This window comes from Aotus nancymaae, unplaced genomic scaffold, assembly GCF_030222135.1.
Source record: "Aotus nancymaae isolate 86718 unplaced genomic scaffold, 86718_ANA_hifiasm-v0.15.2.pri h1tg000062l, whole genome shotgun sequence".
In the NCBI taxonomy this organism is placed as follows: domain Eukaryota; kingdom Metazoa; phylum Chordata; class Mammalia; order Primates; family Aotidae; genus Aotus; species Aotus nancymaae.
This window is the reverse complement of record NW_026988476.1, coordinates 32333992-32352193: the sequence shown is the minus strand read 5'-3', so window position 1 is coordinate 32352193 and position 18202 is coordinate 32333992. Positions and strand designations below refer to the sequence as shown.

General features: G+C 41.1%; 1 protein-coding gene across 4 annotated transcripts in view; it reads right to left on the bottom strand.

The window, feature by feature from the left end:
- STARD9 (StAR related lipid transfer domain containing 9) overlaps positions 1-18202 on the bottom strand; it is a 185469-nt gene that overhangs the window by 55985 nt on the left and 111282 nt on the right. For all 4 annotated transcript variants that reach the window (XM_012442239.2, XM_064365951.1, XM_064365953.1 and 1 more), the window contains 7 exons: positions 11154-11221; positions 9200-9297; positions 8599-8808; positions 8313-8410; positions 6714-6791; positions 6193-6264; positions 2729-2908 (listed from right to left, as the gene is read on the bottom strand). In XM_012442239.2, coding sequence (XP_012297662.2) covers positions 2729-2908; positions 6193-6264; positions 6714-6791; positions 8313-8410; positions 8599-8808; positions 9200-9297; positions 11154-11221 — 804 coding nt within the window. The remainder of the gene's footprint in view (positions 1-2728; positions 2909-6192; positions 6265-6713; positions 6792-8312; positions 8411-8598; positions 8809-9199; positions 9298-11153; positions 11222-18202) is intronic.

Sequence of the window (18202 nt, the reverse complement as noted above, 5' to 3'; positions counted from 1 at the left end):
ACCAGAAGGGGAGTAAAATCCTAACTATGCACTGACTAAGCAATGAAAATCAGCAATCCAGTGGGGCATGGGAGCTCAAGCCTGCAGTCCCAGCACTTTGGGAGACCAAGGTGGGTGGATCACTTGAGGTCAGGAGTTCAAGACCAGTCTGGCCAACATGAGGAATCCCTGTCTCTACTTGAAACACAAAAATTAGCCAGGCATGGTGGTATAATCCCAGCCATGCAGGGGGCTAAGGCAGAAGAATCACTTGAGCCCAGGAGGCAGAGGTTGCAGTGAGCCAAGATTGTGCTATAGCACTCTAGCCTGGGCAACAGAGCAAGACTCCATCCATCTCAAAAAAAAAAAAAAAAAAAAAAAAATCAGCAGTTCGGGCACAGTGGCTCATGCTTGTAATCCCAGCACTTTGGGAGGCCAAGGCAGGTGGATCACAAGGTCAGGAGACTGAGACCATCCTGGCCAACATGAAGAAACCCCATCTCTACTAAAAATACAAAAAAAAAAAAAAAAAAATAGCTGGGCGTGGCCTGTAGTCCCAGCTACTTGGGAGGCTGAGGCAGGAGAATTGCTTGAACCCAGGAGGCAGAGATTACAGAGGGCTGAGATTGCACCACTGCACTACAGCTTGGGCAACAGTGCGAGACTCCACCCAAAAAAAAAAAAACATCAGCAATCTTCAGATGAGGTCATTGTTCATCTCCATGTCTATGATTCAATCTAACAGTCATGTCCTTTAACCCTCTGCTGCTACTCTAAGCTCTGCTACTTGATTTCTAGCTTCAACTATTGACTCTACATCCAATTCATATATCAGATTAGTTCTACTCAAATACTGACCATTTTAATCAATCTGATCTCTTCTTGACCTCCAACCTCTCTCTGTGGTTCTGACTAATGGGAGGATCTATACAGCCATTTGGTGTTTAGTTCTATTGCTAAGGTAAAAGTTGTGAGCCACTTCTGCCTCAGGCACTTTTACTAAGAAAACTTATGCTCCATGTACCAGAAAATAAGCTACTTTAAATCTTCTGTCAGAGGAGTTCAGTCTCCGACAACTTCCCAAAGGACTTATCCTAAGAACACCGATGAGCTTTGCTAACATTTCACTTCCATATGCTCTGCAGCATTAGGAAGGAGTCCAATTTCTCCAGGGATAACAGCAGCATTACATATTCCACAGAAACTTTGTTCTTTTTAAATGTCTGCTGGAGATAATCATGAGAATGAAAACTAGATTTTCAGTGAGCACAGGGATTTTGAGCATGTGAAGTACATTCTGCCATTCACAGGATGAGAACAATATAAAAGACTCTATCTACCATAGGTCACCAACTCTCAAAACCACTTCAATCAGAAATGAGGACTGGCCTCCAGGTGACACAGAGCCAGGTGGGCAGGTCCTGTTTGGAAGCCTTAACTTCAATCTTTTTCTAGATGGATGCCTGTCATCCCTTCTTCCCCCACCATCACACCACTCTAGCTCTTTGGGCTCTCCCTATGTTTTAAGCTTCCTTTACCTACTTTCTCTCTCTCCTTTTCCAGGTAAATGTAGTGATGGAGAAGTCGGAGGCATACTGTTTGTTAATTTGGGGTTGAATGAAGTGGGGAAGTATCAGAAGAAAACTTTCAAATCTTCTGAATTCCCCCTTTAGTCTCTGAAAGCCACCTTTTTAAACATTATTTTTATTTATTTTATTTATTTATTTTTGAGACAGAGTCTTACTTTGCCACCCAGGCAGGAGTGCAGTGGCACAATCTCAGCTCACTGCAACCTCTGCCTCGCCTGGGTTCAAGTGATTCTCCTGCCTCAGCATCCTGAGTAGCTGAGATTACAGGCACCCACCACTGTACCCAGCTAATTTTTGTATCTTTAGTAGAGGTGGGGTTTTGCCATGTTGGCCAGACTGGTCTCAAACTCCTGAACTCACGTTATCTGCCCACCTCAGCCTCCCAAAGTGCTGGGATTGCAGGTGTGAGCAACCGTGACCAGCCTGAAAGCCATCTTTGGGCAGTCTGTATTTGTAAAGCTTAGGAGCACTAGTAATATCTTGAGGTTAGGGTTTCACTCTCCATGACTGTACCCCTATGCTTCAGGAAGCCAGAAAAGAAATATGATAAGCATCATTCTTTTTTTTGTTTTAGATGGAGTCTCTCTCTGTCGCTCAGGCTGGAGTGCATGCAGTATTGTGATCTTGGCTTACTGAAACCTCTGCCTCTCAGGTTCAAGCAATTCTCCTGCCTCAGCCTCCTGAGTAGCTGAGACCTGCCACCATACCCAGCTAATTCTTTGCATATTTAGTAGAGACAGGGTTTTACCATGTTGGCCAGGCTGGTCTTGAACTCCTGACCTCAGGAGATCCGCCCGCCTTGGCCTCCCAAAGGGCTGGGATTACAGGTGTGAGCCACCGCACCCAGCCAGTAAGCATCATTCTTACTTTAAAATGAGGAAATTAAGGCACGGAGAACAAAAGTAAGTTATATAAGAACAGCAGCAGCAGCAGTTGAAAAACAAATGTTCTGATTTCCAGTCTTCTGCTCTATACATACAGAAGCAAAACAGATCACAATTTGTTAGATAGACCAATTTCCTGAGAACAAAACTGAAGGCAGCTCTATGGCATCTGTCTTGATTTCAATTCATGGAAACCTGGCTGCCGCTTCTAGCTTTTCCCTCCTTGACTTCTGGGGCCAGTGGCGTAGGAAGAAAAGGATACACCAGCCTCCTCACCTTGAGATGATACAGCACAACACCTGTGCTGAGCACATCATCCTCCAAGGCTATCAAGTGTGGCAGGCTGGAGTCGATGACCACCCCAGCCCTCCTTCTGTTGATGTCCACACTGTAATGCTCCATGAGGGCCTGCCAATCATTCCACTTCTGGGTCCAGTCTTTAGTCAGCTGGTCTATCTGTGGAGGCATAGGAGGTGATCTGAGACACTCAGCATGCGGAATGGACTAAAGGTCAGAAGTCATTACAACCTATTTGTATTTCCCCCGGGTACTACTTTCTTACGATCCTCACAGATACTATTCAAAACCCCACAGAAGCCCTTGTACCTCCTTCAACTGCAAGCTGTGTTTTCCAACTTTTCTTCAATAAGCAAGTGTTACTTTTATAAACAGAAGCCCCCTCAATAAATGTTATCTTTAAAGTTTTCTGCAATGAGCATGTATTGTTTTTATAATTAGAAAAAACATGTTATTTTTTAAAAATCAATTGGGATGTTAAATATATTTACAATTTCTCTTTCCCCATCCCACTTCTATATGACCCATACTTGGAAATCCTTTTATGACCTAACACTTCTTTCCCAAGGTACAGTACCTTAAATTATCATATAAGCTTGCACATGGCTCACAGAACCACAAAGCACTAACAGGAAACTCCCCAGGTGGAACTAAGACTATATGGAACCTGTCTGGAAGATTATATAATACAATAAAAACAATAATAACAGTAAAATACTGACTGTTTACTGTGTATTAGGTACAGAGTTTTAAAAGTAAATATGCCCAGGCTTAGAGGCCCTAAGCTAAGACCACCTTAGGGACCTGCACAGTGTTAAATGTAGGGTCCTTTTTCTTCTTTTGCTGGAAACTGATGCCTAAGCAATGACCTTATTCTAGGAGTGGAAGAACTGAGGAAGCTCAGAAAGAAAAAATTAGATTTAGGTAAGTACTTCTTTCATAAAGGGAACACTTAAAAAAAAATTATGCCAGGTTTAGGTTCAAGAACTTTACATACCCTAGAAACATTATTTTAATAATCATTGAGTTGAAGTTTGGAAACCAGGAAACTACAGGGTACCTGTAAAGGGCTGGGTTGTATATGGACCCCTGGGATTGGTGAGCAGCATGGCACTATGGCTTACAGTTTAGCCAACCTGGCACAACTGCCCCTCTGCCTACTCCTATACTGCTTAAAATTACCTGCTCCTACACTGCCTAAGATAATACAGCAAAGAAGGGGCAGGTTCGAGTCCAGCTCAGCTGGCCTGCATAATACAAGAATGCTAATGAGTTTGGAATGATTTTGGCTCTTCTACTTCATTTCTTAGTATAGAGGGATGATATTTTCTGAACCAAAAATCAAAATATATGACAGAAGGAGGAATTTTTTTTTTTTGAGAAGAGTCTCACTCTATCACCCAGGCTGGAGTGCAGTGGCGCGATCTTGGCTCACTGCAACCTCTGCTGCCTGGGTTCAAGCAATTCTCCTGCCTCAGCCTCCCGAGTAGCTGGGATTACAGGCACCTGCCACTGTGCCTGGCTAATTTTTGTATTTTTAGTAGAGACAGGATTTCACCATCTTGGCCAAGCTGGTCTTGAACTTTTGATCTTGTGATCCACCCACCTCAGCCTCCCAAAGTGCTGGGATTATAGGCGTGAGCCACCATGCCCTGCCTGAAGGAGGAATTTTTTAGAGAAACTTCTAGATGTGTGATTTAGCCCTGAGGTTTAGTTGGGGTAACAAAATGTTAACATGGCCAAGATACTTTAATAACATATAAGGATGATGCAACAGAATATTGGAAATAGAAACATTTGGTTGTAGGATTTAAATCTAACCCATTGGCTGGGTGTGGTGCCTCGTGCCTATAATCCCAGTACTTTGGGAGGCCGAGGCAGGTGGATTACCTGAGGTCAGGAGTTCAAGACCAGCCTGGCCAATGTGGTAGAATCCTGTCTCTACTAAAAATACAAAAGAATTAGCCGCACGTGGCGGTGGGCTCCTCTAATCCCAGCAACTTGGGAGGCTGAGGCTGGAAAATTGCTTAAACCCAGGAGGCAGAGGTTACAGTGAGCTTAGATCACACCACTACACTCCAGCCTGGGCAATAAGAGCAAAACTCCATCTCAAAAAAAAAAAATAAATAAATCTAACCCATCAACAACAAAAAACTGCCCACCTTTTCTTCCTTTTAAATGTCTCTGGGGTCCAGGTGCAGTGGTTCACACCTATAATCCCAGCACTTTGGGAGGCCAAAGCAGGCAGATCACCTGAGGCCAGGAGTTCAAGACCAGCCTGGCCAATGTGGTGAAACCACATCTCTACTAAAAATACAGAAATTAGGCAGGTGTGGTGGTGGAAGACACCTGTAGTCCCAGCTACTTGGGAGGCATAGGCAGGAGAATCGCTTGAACTTGGAAGGCGGAGGTTGCAGTGAGCCTAGATCACACCACTGCACTCCAGCCTGGGTGACAGTGAGAATCCCTTTCAAAAAAAAAAAATGAATGTCGAATGTCTCTGGGAATCACCTTTATTCTACTTTTAAAAATGTCTTGTCCTTGCCCTCACTGGGTTACAGAAGTCTCTTTCCTGGTTGGTCCCCTGCTTCCAGTCTTCCCACCTTTCAATTCGTCCTGCATACAACTATCATATTAATTTTCCAAAGATACTCCGTTATGTCACCTGATTCAAGAAGCTATTAATCCTGTTTACACGAAGTTCAAACCTTCTAAACTTGCCCTAACCTTACCTTCACTACCCTCTACTATGAACACCCATTCTAACCAGCTTAGTCTTCCTCACAGTGTGTGCTTCCACGTGGCCTCTCACATCCCTTCCTTTTCTCCCAGGTTCAAGGCTTAGCTTATGTTATCCCTCCCTCACCCAGTGTCTTACCCCCCTTCTCCCTATCTAACAACACTTCAAGGGCTAGCTCAAGGTCAGTTCTCTGCCTTCCAACACCAACACATGATGTCTGCTCTGGAAATCCCAAGCCATAATGATTTCTTCCTTTCTTAGACTCTTTTCATCTAAATCACATGGTTCATGAAACACATCATTCTCTAAATTTGTTTCCAATTAGACTGCAAACCATATGAGGGCAGGGATTTCTCTGTACCTCTTGCAGCATCAAGCTGAGCACCTATTTCATCCTCAAACAATGAATGCATCTTGGTTGACTGATTTACAGACAAGAAAATAGTCTCCCCCGCCCCAGGCTACTCTCACTATCCAAAGGACTTACAAATCCCTCAGAGAACAATACTGAAAGTCTGAAAGCCATTAACAGTTCCCTAGGCGAACATATCCCCTGGTTAAGGTTTAAAAGAAACAAACATTGTCGTCAAACTAGACAGCTTTTCTCTGCCCTGCCAAGGGAGCAACCCTATCTAGCCCAGAAATAATACAGGGAGCTCCCAAGGTGATGTAAAGCACAACTAAGTCCGCCCAACACACCCACCTTCAATTCATTTTGGAGAACCAGCTTCTTCAGGTTTTCATCCTTTTCATCATTCAATGAAGTGAAGTTTCTCTGCACAAAGACAGAGATGTGCTTTGATATTCTCCTGGTCTGAACTTAAGGCATGTCCCACCCTTACACTTGTGAAGAAAGAAAAGATGCAGATAAAGGAAAGACTTTATCATTAAAAGGAGATATAAATCAGGAATCTAAGTATTTGGGCTCACATTGGTACAAAGAAGGAAAATTCAAAGAAATTTTCTTGAGAGGGCCCTATTCTCCATATCTGCCCACACAGGGCAAGGACCATTCAGGCACAAGACAAGAGATGATAAAGTGAAAAAATGCCCACACCATCTGAAGCTACATAGAGAAATCTGTTTTGTTTTTGCTCCTGTCTCTGCTTCATGAAAGTCCATTGAGAACATGGAATGGAGCAGAGCCCAGACTCTATGGAGAAGAAAGGAGGCTCAGAAGGAGAATTTCACTTAAGCATGGAGAGGTTCTTATTGTCTGCATACCAGTTCAAAGCTCAGTAGCAGGGCTTTCAGTCTTTCAATCTCTTCTCTGAGTTCTCTAATCAGCTTTACATTTGCATCCTGAAACACAGAGAACTCAATCACCACTGATTGATACCAAGTCCCACTCAGCTGTGAAATGCTATTTGCAATTGGCTTGGAAGAGGTGGATTACTCCTTTGGAGTAAGCTCTACAGTGGCCAATCATTCTCAAGTGTGATCCCAGGACCTGCAGCATCAACTTCACCTAAGAACTTGTTAGAAATGCACACTTTTGCCCTCCCAGACCTACTAAATCAGAAACTCTGAAGGACTGGGGCCCAGCAGTGGTCTAACAAACCCTCCAGGTGATTCTGATACACAATAAACTTTGAGAATCATTTCCCTAGGGCAGGTCAAGCTGGTAACACAAAAGCCAGGGTGTGTATAGGTAGTAGGTGCTAACCTTCCTGTATTGTGACTAAGCTTAATACTGCCTAATTACACTGCCTTTTTAAAACAATCTACATATGGATTATGTGTGTGTATATGTACATATATCTATACATACATATATACACACACACACATATATATGTATGTGTACACACACATACACGTACTGTGTCTGGCGACCAGGTATGATCCCTGCTCTGGAATTTTTCATTGAAATTGTGAAGGAATGTTTGGAAAATTCTCATTTAGCTTTCAAAAACCAATGAATAGTTCTGTGTGGGCAGAGAAGAAAAGCAAGTGAAAGAACATTAAAGGATAAAACAAAAACCAATGAATTCCTACACTCTCCTTTTAAACAGCGAAGTCACAACAATTTGCATACAAAAAAAAACACAGACAACTGGAATAAAAAAAAAAACACAGGTATAAGACAGGGTACCTTGGCTCACACCTGTAACCCCAGTACTTAGGGAGGCTGAGGTTGGAGGATCATTTGAGTCCAGGACTTTGAGACCAGCCTGGGCAATATTGTGGGACCTTGCCTCAAAAAAAAAAAAAAAAAACTTTAAATTAGCCTAATGTGGTGGCACGCACCTGTGGTCCCAGCTCCTCAGGAGGCTGGGGTGGGATTATTGCTTGAGCCCTGGAGGCTGAAATTGCAGTGAGCCATGACAGTGCCACCTCACTCCAGCCTGGGCAATAGAGCAAGACCCTTCTCAAAACAAACAAATACAAAAACTCAGACATAAATCAATGTAAATTCAAAATAAAAGTAGTAGAGACAAACTTTTTAAATGAACGTTCATATAGTGAGCCATTACTGCACCACTGCACTCCAGCCGGGGTGACAGAGCAAGATCCTGTCTCTAAAAATAAAATAATAAAAAATAAATGACCTTTCTTAGAGTGGTAATGCTAAACTAGGGAATCTTAAGTGGAATGGCATTAGAGAAGTATCTACAATAAGTTATTCACAAAAGGTTACTGAATAAAGGCAGTAGAGATAGGAGAGAAGGAGATGACAGAAGAAAGAATTCTACTCCCTCATCATTTGGAGAACAAGTCTGGCAAGTTGAGGTGAGTATAAAGAGAAAGATCAATGAGAGAAAAAAAATAGAGAGCTTTGTGTAAACTATACCAGACCAGGACTTCTGAAAAAGGTCTCACCTCATTTACTCGTGGCTTGTTGATAATGTTTTTGGCACTGGATGCATATCTCAGTGTGCTCATGGTCTCACTGTAGCTAGTGTGTGCAGGAGACACCGCTGAGGTAGAAGGAGAAAGTTTAAAAATATGCCAGTCCCATCCATCCCAGCCTTTAATCATTTGCCTTGCTACTACTGCCCACGCTATATAAGACCCCTGATGAAATGAGAAACCTGGGTGGCCATGGCCCTTTCTCTAAGACAGAGTACCAGTCTCAACACAGATCCAGCTCTGGCATCCCACTCACTGGCAATCATGATGGTTTTAGAGTTCCCTCCAAGGCTGTCCTTCAGCAGCCAGGTCAACACAGAGTCTCTGTATGGGATAAAAAACTGCCTTCGGGAGGGTGCCCCTCCACTGCTGGTCCCAGAAGGAGAGCTAAGGATCCCACTGTCACCACCATTGCTGACTGAGCTGTTGAGGCTCTGGCAGCTGCTGAAAACTTGGGAGTTCTGGGCTTAAAAGACAAAAAAAGAAAATGGAAGAAAGAAGAAATTATGGAGAAAATACACTAAAACAAAACAATGGTTGAATAACACAGACTTAAGTATCATATTTCCTAATCCCTTTCTGCATACAATAGGATATTTCAGATATTCCTAAAGACTTTAGACTCATGATATGAAATGATTGAGCCACATAATTTTTTAGACTCCCCTCTTTTGGAAATGATGGTAGTAGGATAGTATTGTACTCTAAAACCAAGGTCAAGTATCATTTTTTCATGCCCCAAACCAGAAGGCAACCTTATCAAAAGGAACCTTGTGTCTACTTTATTGTGACAAAACGAAAACATGAGTTATTTTCCAAAGTCTCCCTCCCACTGCCATCATCAATCAGCAAAATACCTAAGGTGGAGATGACAATTCCCAGAGTCACAAGGGACTTGTTGATATTGGCTCCTTCAGTAATCCGGTCCTTACAGTAACTGGGATCTGCTCTTTCACTAAAACAGTCAATAAAAACAGAAACAAAAGCAAACAGGACACTATCTTTATAATGTTGTTGAAAAATACTATCCATTATGCTGTACATCATGCTGTAAAAGACATACATAATAAATTCCTTTTAGAATTCAGTTTCAGAAAAAAAATGTTACATACAATGAACTGGACTTTTTCTGTTTCTCAGGCAATAAAAATCAAATAATTCATTAGGTTTCTATTTTTATTTTGACTGTCAGAACACTTTATGCTAAATGTAATGCTCATTTACAGTAATGATATTAGCATGGCTTTTGGATATATTCATGTCTCCTCTATCTTTATTGTCTTAAATTCATGTATTCATAGCTCTACGGTACTTGTGTCATTAACTGACAACAGTTTTTAATTCCTTTTTTTTTTTTTTAAAGGCAGTCTCTATTCACCCAGGCTGGAGTGCAGTGGCATGAACTCGGCTCACTGCAACCTCCACCTCCTGGGTTCAACCAATTCTGCCTCAGGCTCCCAAGAAGTTGTAACTACAGGCGCAAGCCACCAGGCCCAGCTAATTTTTTGTATTTTTAGTAGAAACAGGGTTTCACCATGTTGACCAGGCTGTTCTCAAACTCCTGGCCTCATGATCCACCCACCTCGGCCTCCCAAAGTGCTGCGATTAACAGGCGTGAGCCACCATACCCAGCCTTGAATTTCTTTTTCAAGTAAATGGGAAATATCAAAAATTCACACTTTCAATTGGCTGACATACTTTCCTTCAAACAGCACTTAGTCCTTAAGGGAATACTGTACTATATTAATTATCTAACAGTTTTAAAATAAGAAAATTTACCTTATTTCATCTTAGACTTTCCCGTGATCACATTATTCCCCTCAAGAGACTACTTCTTTCTAAATACATATGCAATTACGATTCATGATTCCTTCTAATTCCTCCACAAGGCAATATCTTCTTAACCTCTCCAGACTTTTAAAACTTGTTTTTCTTTAGAGATAGGGTTGAGCTATGTTGTAATTTTGCCCAGGCTGGCCTCAAACTCCTGGGCTCAAGTGATCCTCCCTCCTCAGTCTCCCGAATAGCTGGGACAATAGATGTACACCACCAAGTAAAACTTTTTTTAAAGAACTGCATAAAAATTGATATTAAAGAAACCATAAAACAAATATTAAATCAAAGAAAAAAGGTATACTAAATCAGTGATTCTTTTAATCTTTCCTATACATTAGAATCACCTGGGCAGCTTTAACAATGCAGCCCTGATGCCTGCACTCCCACCAACCTCACTAATAATCTGATTTATCTAATTTAAGGTATAGGTATGGAGAGTTTTAAAAGGGCCTCAGGTGGCCAGGTGCAGTGGCTCATGCTGGTAATCCCAGCACTTTGGGAGACTGAGGCAGAAGAATCGCCCAAGGCCAGGAGTGCGAGGCCAGCCTGGGCAACTTAATGAGATGTTGTCTCTACCAAAAAAAAAAAAAGAAAGCTAGATGTGGTGGCACGTGCCTGTAGTCCCAGTTACTAGAGAGGCTGACACAGGAGGGTCACTTGAGCCAAGTAGTTCAGGGTTACAATGAGCCATGAACATACCACTGCACTCCAGCCTGGAGCCTGGGCAACAGAGTGAGACTGTTTCAAAAAAGAAAAGGTCGTCAGGTGATATAATGTGCAACCAAGATTGAGAATCCCTGATATGGAGGAACTTTTTAGCCCCTAGAAAATAACTTCTTAACCTAGCATTCAAAGAGTTGTTTCTTTTGTAATATTCTCAGGATGACTGAAATGTGAAAAAGATTGGAATAGCTTATTCTCTGTAAAACAGGCAAGAACAAAAGTAATTCCCCTTAGCTTTGAAATCCTAATTACCGGCCTGCTAGGTCCACAAGGTTGATCTTGCTAGCCATTTCAGAAGGGAGGTTGTTCTCCAGTATTGCCTAGGGGAGAAAACAGAGTCTGTCACTTGGAACAATCTGTACTGTTTTCCCCTTAGACAGTCTTCTAACAAAGGTAACATTTCGGATTTTTATCCAATTCACTCAAACAAATCTGTATTCCAATGAGATACAAACCAGATGAGCTCTCACTCTCTGACAGATAAAATCAATAGAGCCCTGGATTATCACTTGGAAAAAAAAAAAAAAGCCGGTCGCGGTGGCTCATGCCTGAAATCCCAGCACTTTGGGAGGCCGAGGTGGGTGGATCACAAGGTCAGAAGTTCAAGACCAGCCTGGCCAAGCTGGTGAAACCCTGTCTCTACTAAAAATAGAAAAATTAGCTGGGCACAGTAGCAGGTGCCTGTAATCCCAGCTACTCAGGAGGCTGAGGCAGGAGAATTGCTTGAATCTGGGCGGCAGAGATTGCAGTGAGCCGAGATTGTGCTACTGCACTCCAGCCTGGGTGATAGAGTGAGACTCCATATCAAAACAAACAAACAAACAAACAACAAAAAAACCCACCAGCAGGACTTAAAAAGTAAGGAGACAAACTTCCATGAAGTTCACTGAACACAACTTTCAGTGGCATCAGGAATTTCAGTACAATTTACCACGCAAATGCTCAATTCCCTCCCAGGGGCCTCTGACTCTTATTAGCAGAGAGCCACAGCATGTTGGGTATGGCCTCTGATCACCTCTTGCTAACCTCAGTCACAGCACCTTAACTTTCCAAGGCAGAAAGTCTGCCCTGTAAGTTCTATTTAGTGGCATCCAGCCCCCAAGAAAAAACTACTCTGCCCCTACCCCAATTCAATGTGGGTTCTGTTATTTTGTTTGAAAAATTGTTAATGTTTTTTGGGTTTTTTTTTTTTTGAGATGGAATTTTACTCTTGTTGCTGGAGTACAATGGCACAATTTTGGCTCACTACCACCTCCGCCTCCCAGGTTCATGTGATTCTCCTGCCTCAGCCTCCCAAGTAGCTGAGATTACAGGCATGCACCACCAGGCCCGGCTAATTTTGTATTTTTAGTAGAGACAGGGCTCTACCATTATGGCCAGGCTGGTCTTGAACTCCTGACCTCAGGTGATCTGCCCGCCTCGGCCTCCCAAAATGTTGAGATTATAGGCGTGAGCCCCTGCACCAGCCAGAAATTGTCAATGTTATACATCATTAATCAAATGTAGTTTTAGAACATTTCAAATAATCCCCAAATCTCTCAGATCTTTGCAGTTAATCTCTGTTCTCATCCCCAGTTTGAAGCACTTAACTTTCTATGTCTATTAGTCTGCCTTTTCAGAATATTTCATATAAACAGAATCATACAATGTTTGGCTCTTTCCACTGTACATAATTGAGATTCGTCCATGTTAAGGCATGCATCAACAGTTCATTCACTTTTACGGCTGAGTAGTATTCAATTGTGTGGATATACCACAGTTATCCATTTGCCTTTTGATGGATGTGGGTTTTTTTCAATTTTGGGGTAATTAGAAAGAACACTGTCTTTTTAAATATTTTTTATTGTTTTCAATTTTATTTTTATCTGTTTTCATTTTTAATTGAAGTCCAAAGCAAAATAACACTGTCATGAATATTTATGTACATCTTTCTATGGATATTTCTCTTGGTCATATGCTAGGTATGTATTTAACTTTTTTTTTTTTTCAAGACGGAGTCTCGCTCTGTTGCCCAGGCTGGAGTGCAGTGGTGCAATCTTGGCTCCCTGCAACCTCTGCCTCCCAGGTTCAGAGGATTCTCCTGCCTCAGCCTCCAAAGTAGCTGAGACTACAGGTGCCCGCCATCACACCCAGCTAACTTTTGTAGTTTTAGTAGAGATGGGGTTTCACAGTGTTAGCCAGGATGGTCTCGATCTCCTGACCCTGTGATCCACCCACCTCTGCCTCCCAAAGTGTTGGGATTACAGGCGTGAGCCACCATGCCCAGCCATATATTTAACTTTTTAATAAACTTCAAAACTCTTTTCCAAAGTTGTTATACCATTTTACATTCCCACTAGTAGTACAGTGTATGAAAACTCCTTCTACACACTTGTTGATAATTAGTATAATTTTAGCCAAGTTAAAAGGTGGGTAGTGGTATTTCATTTGGTTCTAATTTGTATTTCCCAAATGAATAAGGATGTTGAGAATTTTTTCAAGTATTTAACTGTCACTGGCATATTTAGTGAGATGTCAGCTCAAAATTTTTGCCATTGTTTTGTTTTCTTATTATGGTGTTTACAGATATATTCTGGATATAATTCCTTCAACAGATGTTTATCAAGTAAGTTCTACCTATCTGTTGCTTTTCTTTTCTTTTTTTGATAGGGAGTCTTGCTCTGTTGCCCAGGCTAGAGTGCAGTGGCACGATCTCGGCTCACAGCAAACTCCATCTCCTGGGTTCAAGCAATTCTCCTGCCTCAGCCTCCCAAGTAGATGGGATTATAAGTGTGCACCACCACACCCGGCTAATTTTTGTATTTTTAGTAGAGACGGGGTTTCACCATCTTGGCCAGGCTGTTCTCGAACTCCTGACCTCAAGTGATCAGCCTGCCTTGGCCTCCCAAAGTGCTGGAATTACAGGTATGAGCCACTGTACCTGATCTGCTTTTCTTTTTATTCTCCTAACAGTGTCTTTAAAAGTGCAAAAGAGGCCAGGCACGGTGGCTCATGCCTGTAATCTCAGCACTTTGGGAGGCCAAGGCAGGCTGGATTGCTTGAGGTCAGGAGTTTGAGACCAGCCTGGCTAACATGGTGAAAACCAGTCTCTATTAAAAATATAAAAATTAGCCAGGCATGGTAATGTGTGCCTGCAACTGCAGCTACTTGGGTTGCTGAGGCAGGAGAATCACGTGAATTCAGGAGGTGGAGGTTACAGTGAGTCAGGATCATTCCACTGCACTCCAGACTGGGTGACAGAGCAAGACTTAGACTCATTTTTTAAAAAAAAAGTGCAAAAGGCTGGTATAGTGGGTCATGCCTGTAATTCTAGCATTTTGGGAGGCTGAGGCAGGAGGGTCACTTGAGCCCAGGGATTCAAGACCAGCCTGGGCAACACAACAAGATACTGTCTCCACAAAAAAAATACAAAAGTTATTTTATACAATGTAAGTGTACACACACACACACACACACACACACACACACACCTGTAAGTCCCAGCTACTTGGGAGGCCAAGGTGGGAGGATCACTTGATCCCAGGAGGCTGATGCAGTGAGCCATGATTGTGCCACTACACTCTAGCCTTGGTGACTGAGTGATAGCCTATCTAAAAAAAAAAAAAAAAATCAAAGTACAAAAGTTTGAAATTTTGACTAACTCCAAATTTCAATTTGTACTTTTGTTCAATTTGTGTCTTTAGTGCCCTATGTATAAAACCTTTGCCTAATAAAAAAAATCACAAAGGTTTTCCCAAGTTATCTTCTAAAGTTTAATAGTTTCAGGTTTCCCATTTAGATTTATGATTCAATATGAGTTAACTTCTGGATAAAGTGCAAAATATAGATCAAAGTTCTTTTTGTTCATATAGACATCCAATTGTTCTCCCATCATTTGCTGAAAAGATTAAATTTTCTCACTGAATTGCCTTTGCAACTTGATTAAAAATCACTTGCCTATATATGTGTGTGTCTATTTTGGACTCTATTCTGTTCCAGTAATCTATTTGTCTATCTTAACACTAACACACACTATCTTGGTTACTGTAGCTTTAGGCAGCATATGGTTTATCTCAGAGAACACTCCATGTGCACTTGAAAATATGTGTATTCTGTGATGTTAAATGAAGTGTTCTAAAAATGTCAGTGGGTCACATAGTTCAATAATGTTGCTCAAATCTTCTATTTCCTCATTGATTTCTGTCTGGTTATCTACCTAGTACTGGAAATGGGGTACTAAAATATCCAACTATTGTTGAACTATTTTTCCTTTCAACCTGATCCATATTTTCATGTTATTTTGAGGTTTGGTTGAGAGTGCATACATTTATAAGTATCTTTTCAATGTACTGACTGACCCTTTATCATTATGAAATATCCCTGTCTCTCGTATTTGTCTTAAAACCTATCTTATTTATTTTGAGATGGAGTCTCACTCTTGTTGCCCAGGCTGGAGTGCAATGGTGCAACAGCATTTCACCATGTTGGCCAAGCTGATCTCAAATGCCTGACCTCAGATGATCCACCTGCCTCAGTCTCCCAAAGTGCTGGGATTATAGGCATGAGCCACCGACCCAGCCTCTTTTTTGATTTTTTGATTATGGCCATTCTTGCAGGAGTAAGGTGGTATTGCAGTGTGGTTTTGATTTGCATTTCCCTGATAATCAGTGATGCTGAGCATTTTTTTTCCTGTGTTTGTTGTCATTTGTATATCTTCCTTTGAGAACTGTCTATTCATATCCTTAGCCCACTTTTTGATGGGACTGTATTTTTCTTGCTAATTTGAATTCCTTGTAGATTCTGGATATTAGTCCTTTACTGAAAGCATAGACTGCAAAGATTTTCTCCCATTCTGTGGGCTGTTTACTCTGCTGATTATTTCTTTTGCTGTGCACAAGATTTTTGGTTTAATTAAGTCCCATCTATCTATCTTTGTTTTTGTTGCATTTGCTTTTGGGTTCTTGGTCATGTAGTCTTTGCCTAAGCCAATGTCTAGAAGGATTTTTCCAAGGTCATCTTCTAGAATTTTTACGGTTTTGGATCTTAGATTTAAGCCTTTGATCCATCTTTACTTGACTTTTGTATAAGGTGAGAGATAAGTTAGGTAATGTAATGCATCCAGATTGTTTTGTTGTTGTTATTTTTGAGTCTCACTCCATTAACCAGACTGGAGTGCAGTGGTATGATCTCGGCTCACTGCGACCTCCGCCTCCCAGGTTCAAGAGATTCTCCTGCTTCAGCCTCCTGAGTAACTAGGATTACAGGCGCCTGCCACCATGCCCAGCTTGTTTTTTGTACTTTTAGTAAAGATGGGATTTCACCATGTTGGTCAGGTTGGTCTCAAACTCCTGACCTCAAGTGATTCACCCTCCTTGGCCTCTCAAAGTGCTGGGATTACAAGTGTGAGCCACCATGCCCGGCCTGGATGAGTCTTTAGGGTTTTCTTGGTATACAATCATGTCATCAGCAAACAGCAACAGTTTGACTTCCTCTTTACTGGAGGCCCTTTATTTCTTTCTCTTGTCTCATTACTCTGGCTAGGACTTACAATTACTATTTTTATGGTATATCTTTTTCCAACCTTTTACTTCCAACCTGTATCTGTGGTTCTAATGTGTGTTTTTTATAGACAGGATATAGTTGGGTTTTGCTTTCATGCAGTCTGAAAATTTGTACCTTAGGCAATTCACACATAATGTATTTATTGTATTTCATAATTATTGATGTGCTCAGAACCATCCATGTCTGATTTTTCTTTTTTCTATTAATCTCATGTCTCCTTTGTTCCTCTATTCTTCCTCCATTGCCTTTAACTGTTAAGTATTTTTATTAGTATGTACCATTTTAATTTCTGGGTTTTTCTGCCCAGAGAAGGCAGAAGAAATGTTGATTTTTAAAATTATATTTTTGAGCTATTTTCTTCATATGTGCTCTACAATATGCATCTTTATGATCTACTTCAAAATAATACTAACTTAATTATTGTAAAATATAGAAACTCTACTTAATTATATCTTTCACTTCCCTTGTGTTGTTCTTTTCATATAAAACAAAGTACAAAAATGCACTATTATAATTGTGGTTTTCTACAATCTTATTCTTTTACTGACATTAGGAGAAGAAATGAGAAAGAATATATTTATGTAGTCTTTTTATATTTACTCACATATTTACCATTCCCACGATATTCAATTTTCTCCTACAGATTTAAGATACTTTCTAGTATCACTTTCTTTCAGCCTAGATTTCATTTAGTTTTCTTGTCAGGTAAGTCTGCTAGCAATAAATTCTACTTTTTCTTTTCTTTTTTCCCCAGTCTGGGAATGTTCTTATTTCATCTTCATTTCTTGAAAGCTAGTTTTGTTTCATATAAAATTCTTGGTTGACATAAACTCTCTCATCACCCAGCTTCTAAGGTTCAATGTTTCTGACGAGAATCTGGCCATTCACCATGTAATTGTTCACCTCTATGAGTCACTTTTCTCCAGCTGTTTTTAAGATTTTCTCTTTGTCTTTCAAGAGTTGATGATGTGTCTAGGTGCTGATCTCTTTGTGTTTATTTTACTTGGAGTTCCTTGAGCTTCTTAGATCAATAAATGATTTTCAACAAATTTAGGAAATTTTTAGTCATTGTTTTATTTTGGGGGTCGTGGTGTGGTGCTTCTCACTTTGTAATATTCATTTAATCTATTTTCCGACCACAGAAAGGATTTTGTCCAGCTTTATAGTTGCTTTTGGGGGATATGACTTGAACTCCTTATTCCATCATTAGAAGTGAATCTTCTAATATTTCATTTTAATGCTTATTTTCTTTTCAACCTCTTGTTTTAACTGTCCATACTGAACACACAGATGTGAAAGTGTTTTAAAATGTCAAAAATAAATACAAGTGTCCAGTGGCTCATGCCTCTAATCCCAGCACTTTGGGAGGCCGAAGCAGGCAGATCATGAGGTCGAGATCAAGACCATCTTGGCCAACATAGTGAAACCCCATCTCTACTAAAATACAAAAATTAGCTGGGTGTGGTGGCACGCACCTGTAGTCCCAGCTACTCAGGAGGCTGAGGCAGAATTGCTTGAACCCGGGAGGCGGAGGATGCAGTGAGCCAAGATCGCACCACTGCACTCTAGTCTGGCGCCTGGCGACAGAGCGAGACTCTGTCTCAAAAAATACATACATACATACATACATACATACAGGCAGGATATATTTTGATTAGTCTTTATGAAATGCTTCCACTCATTCTAAGTGTATAGCTTAACAGATTATAAGTCCTGTTTATAATATTAGGTTCTATCAGAGGACCTATAAATGTGAGAGG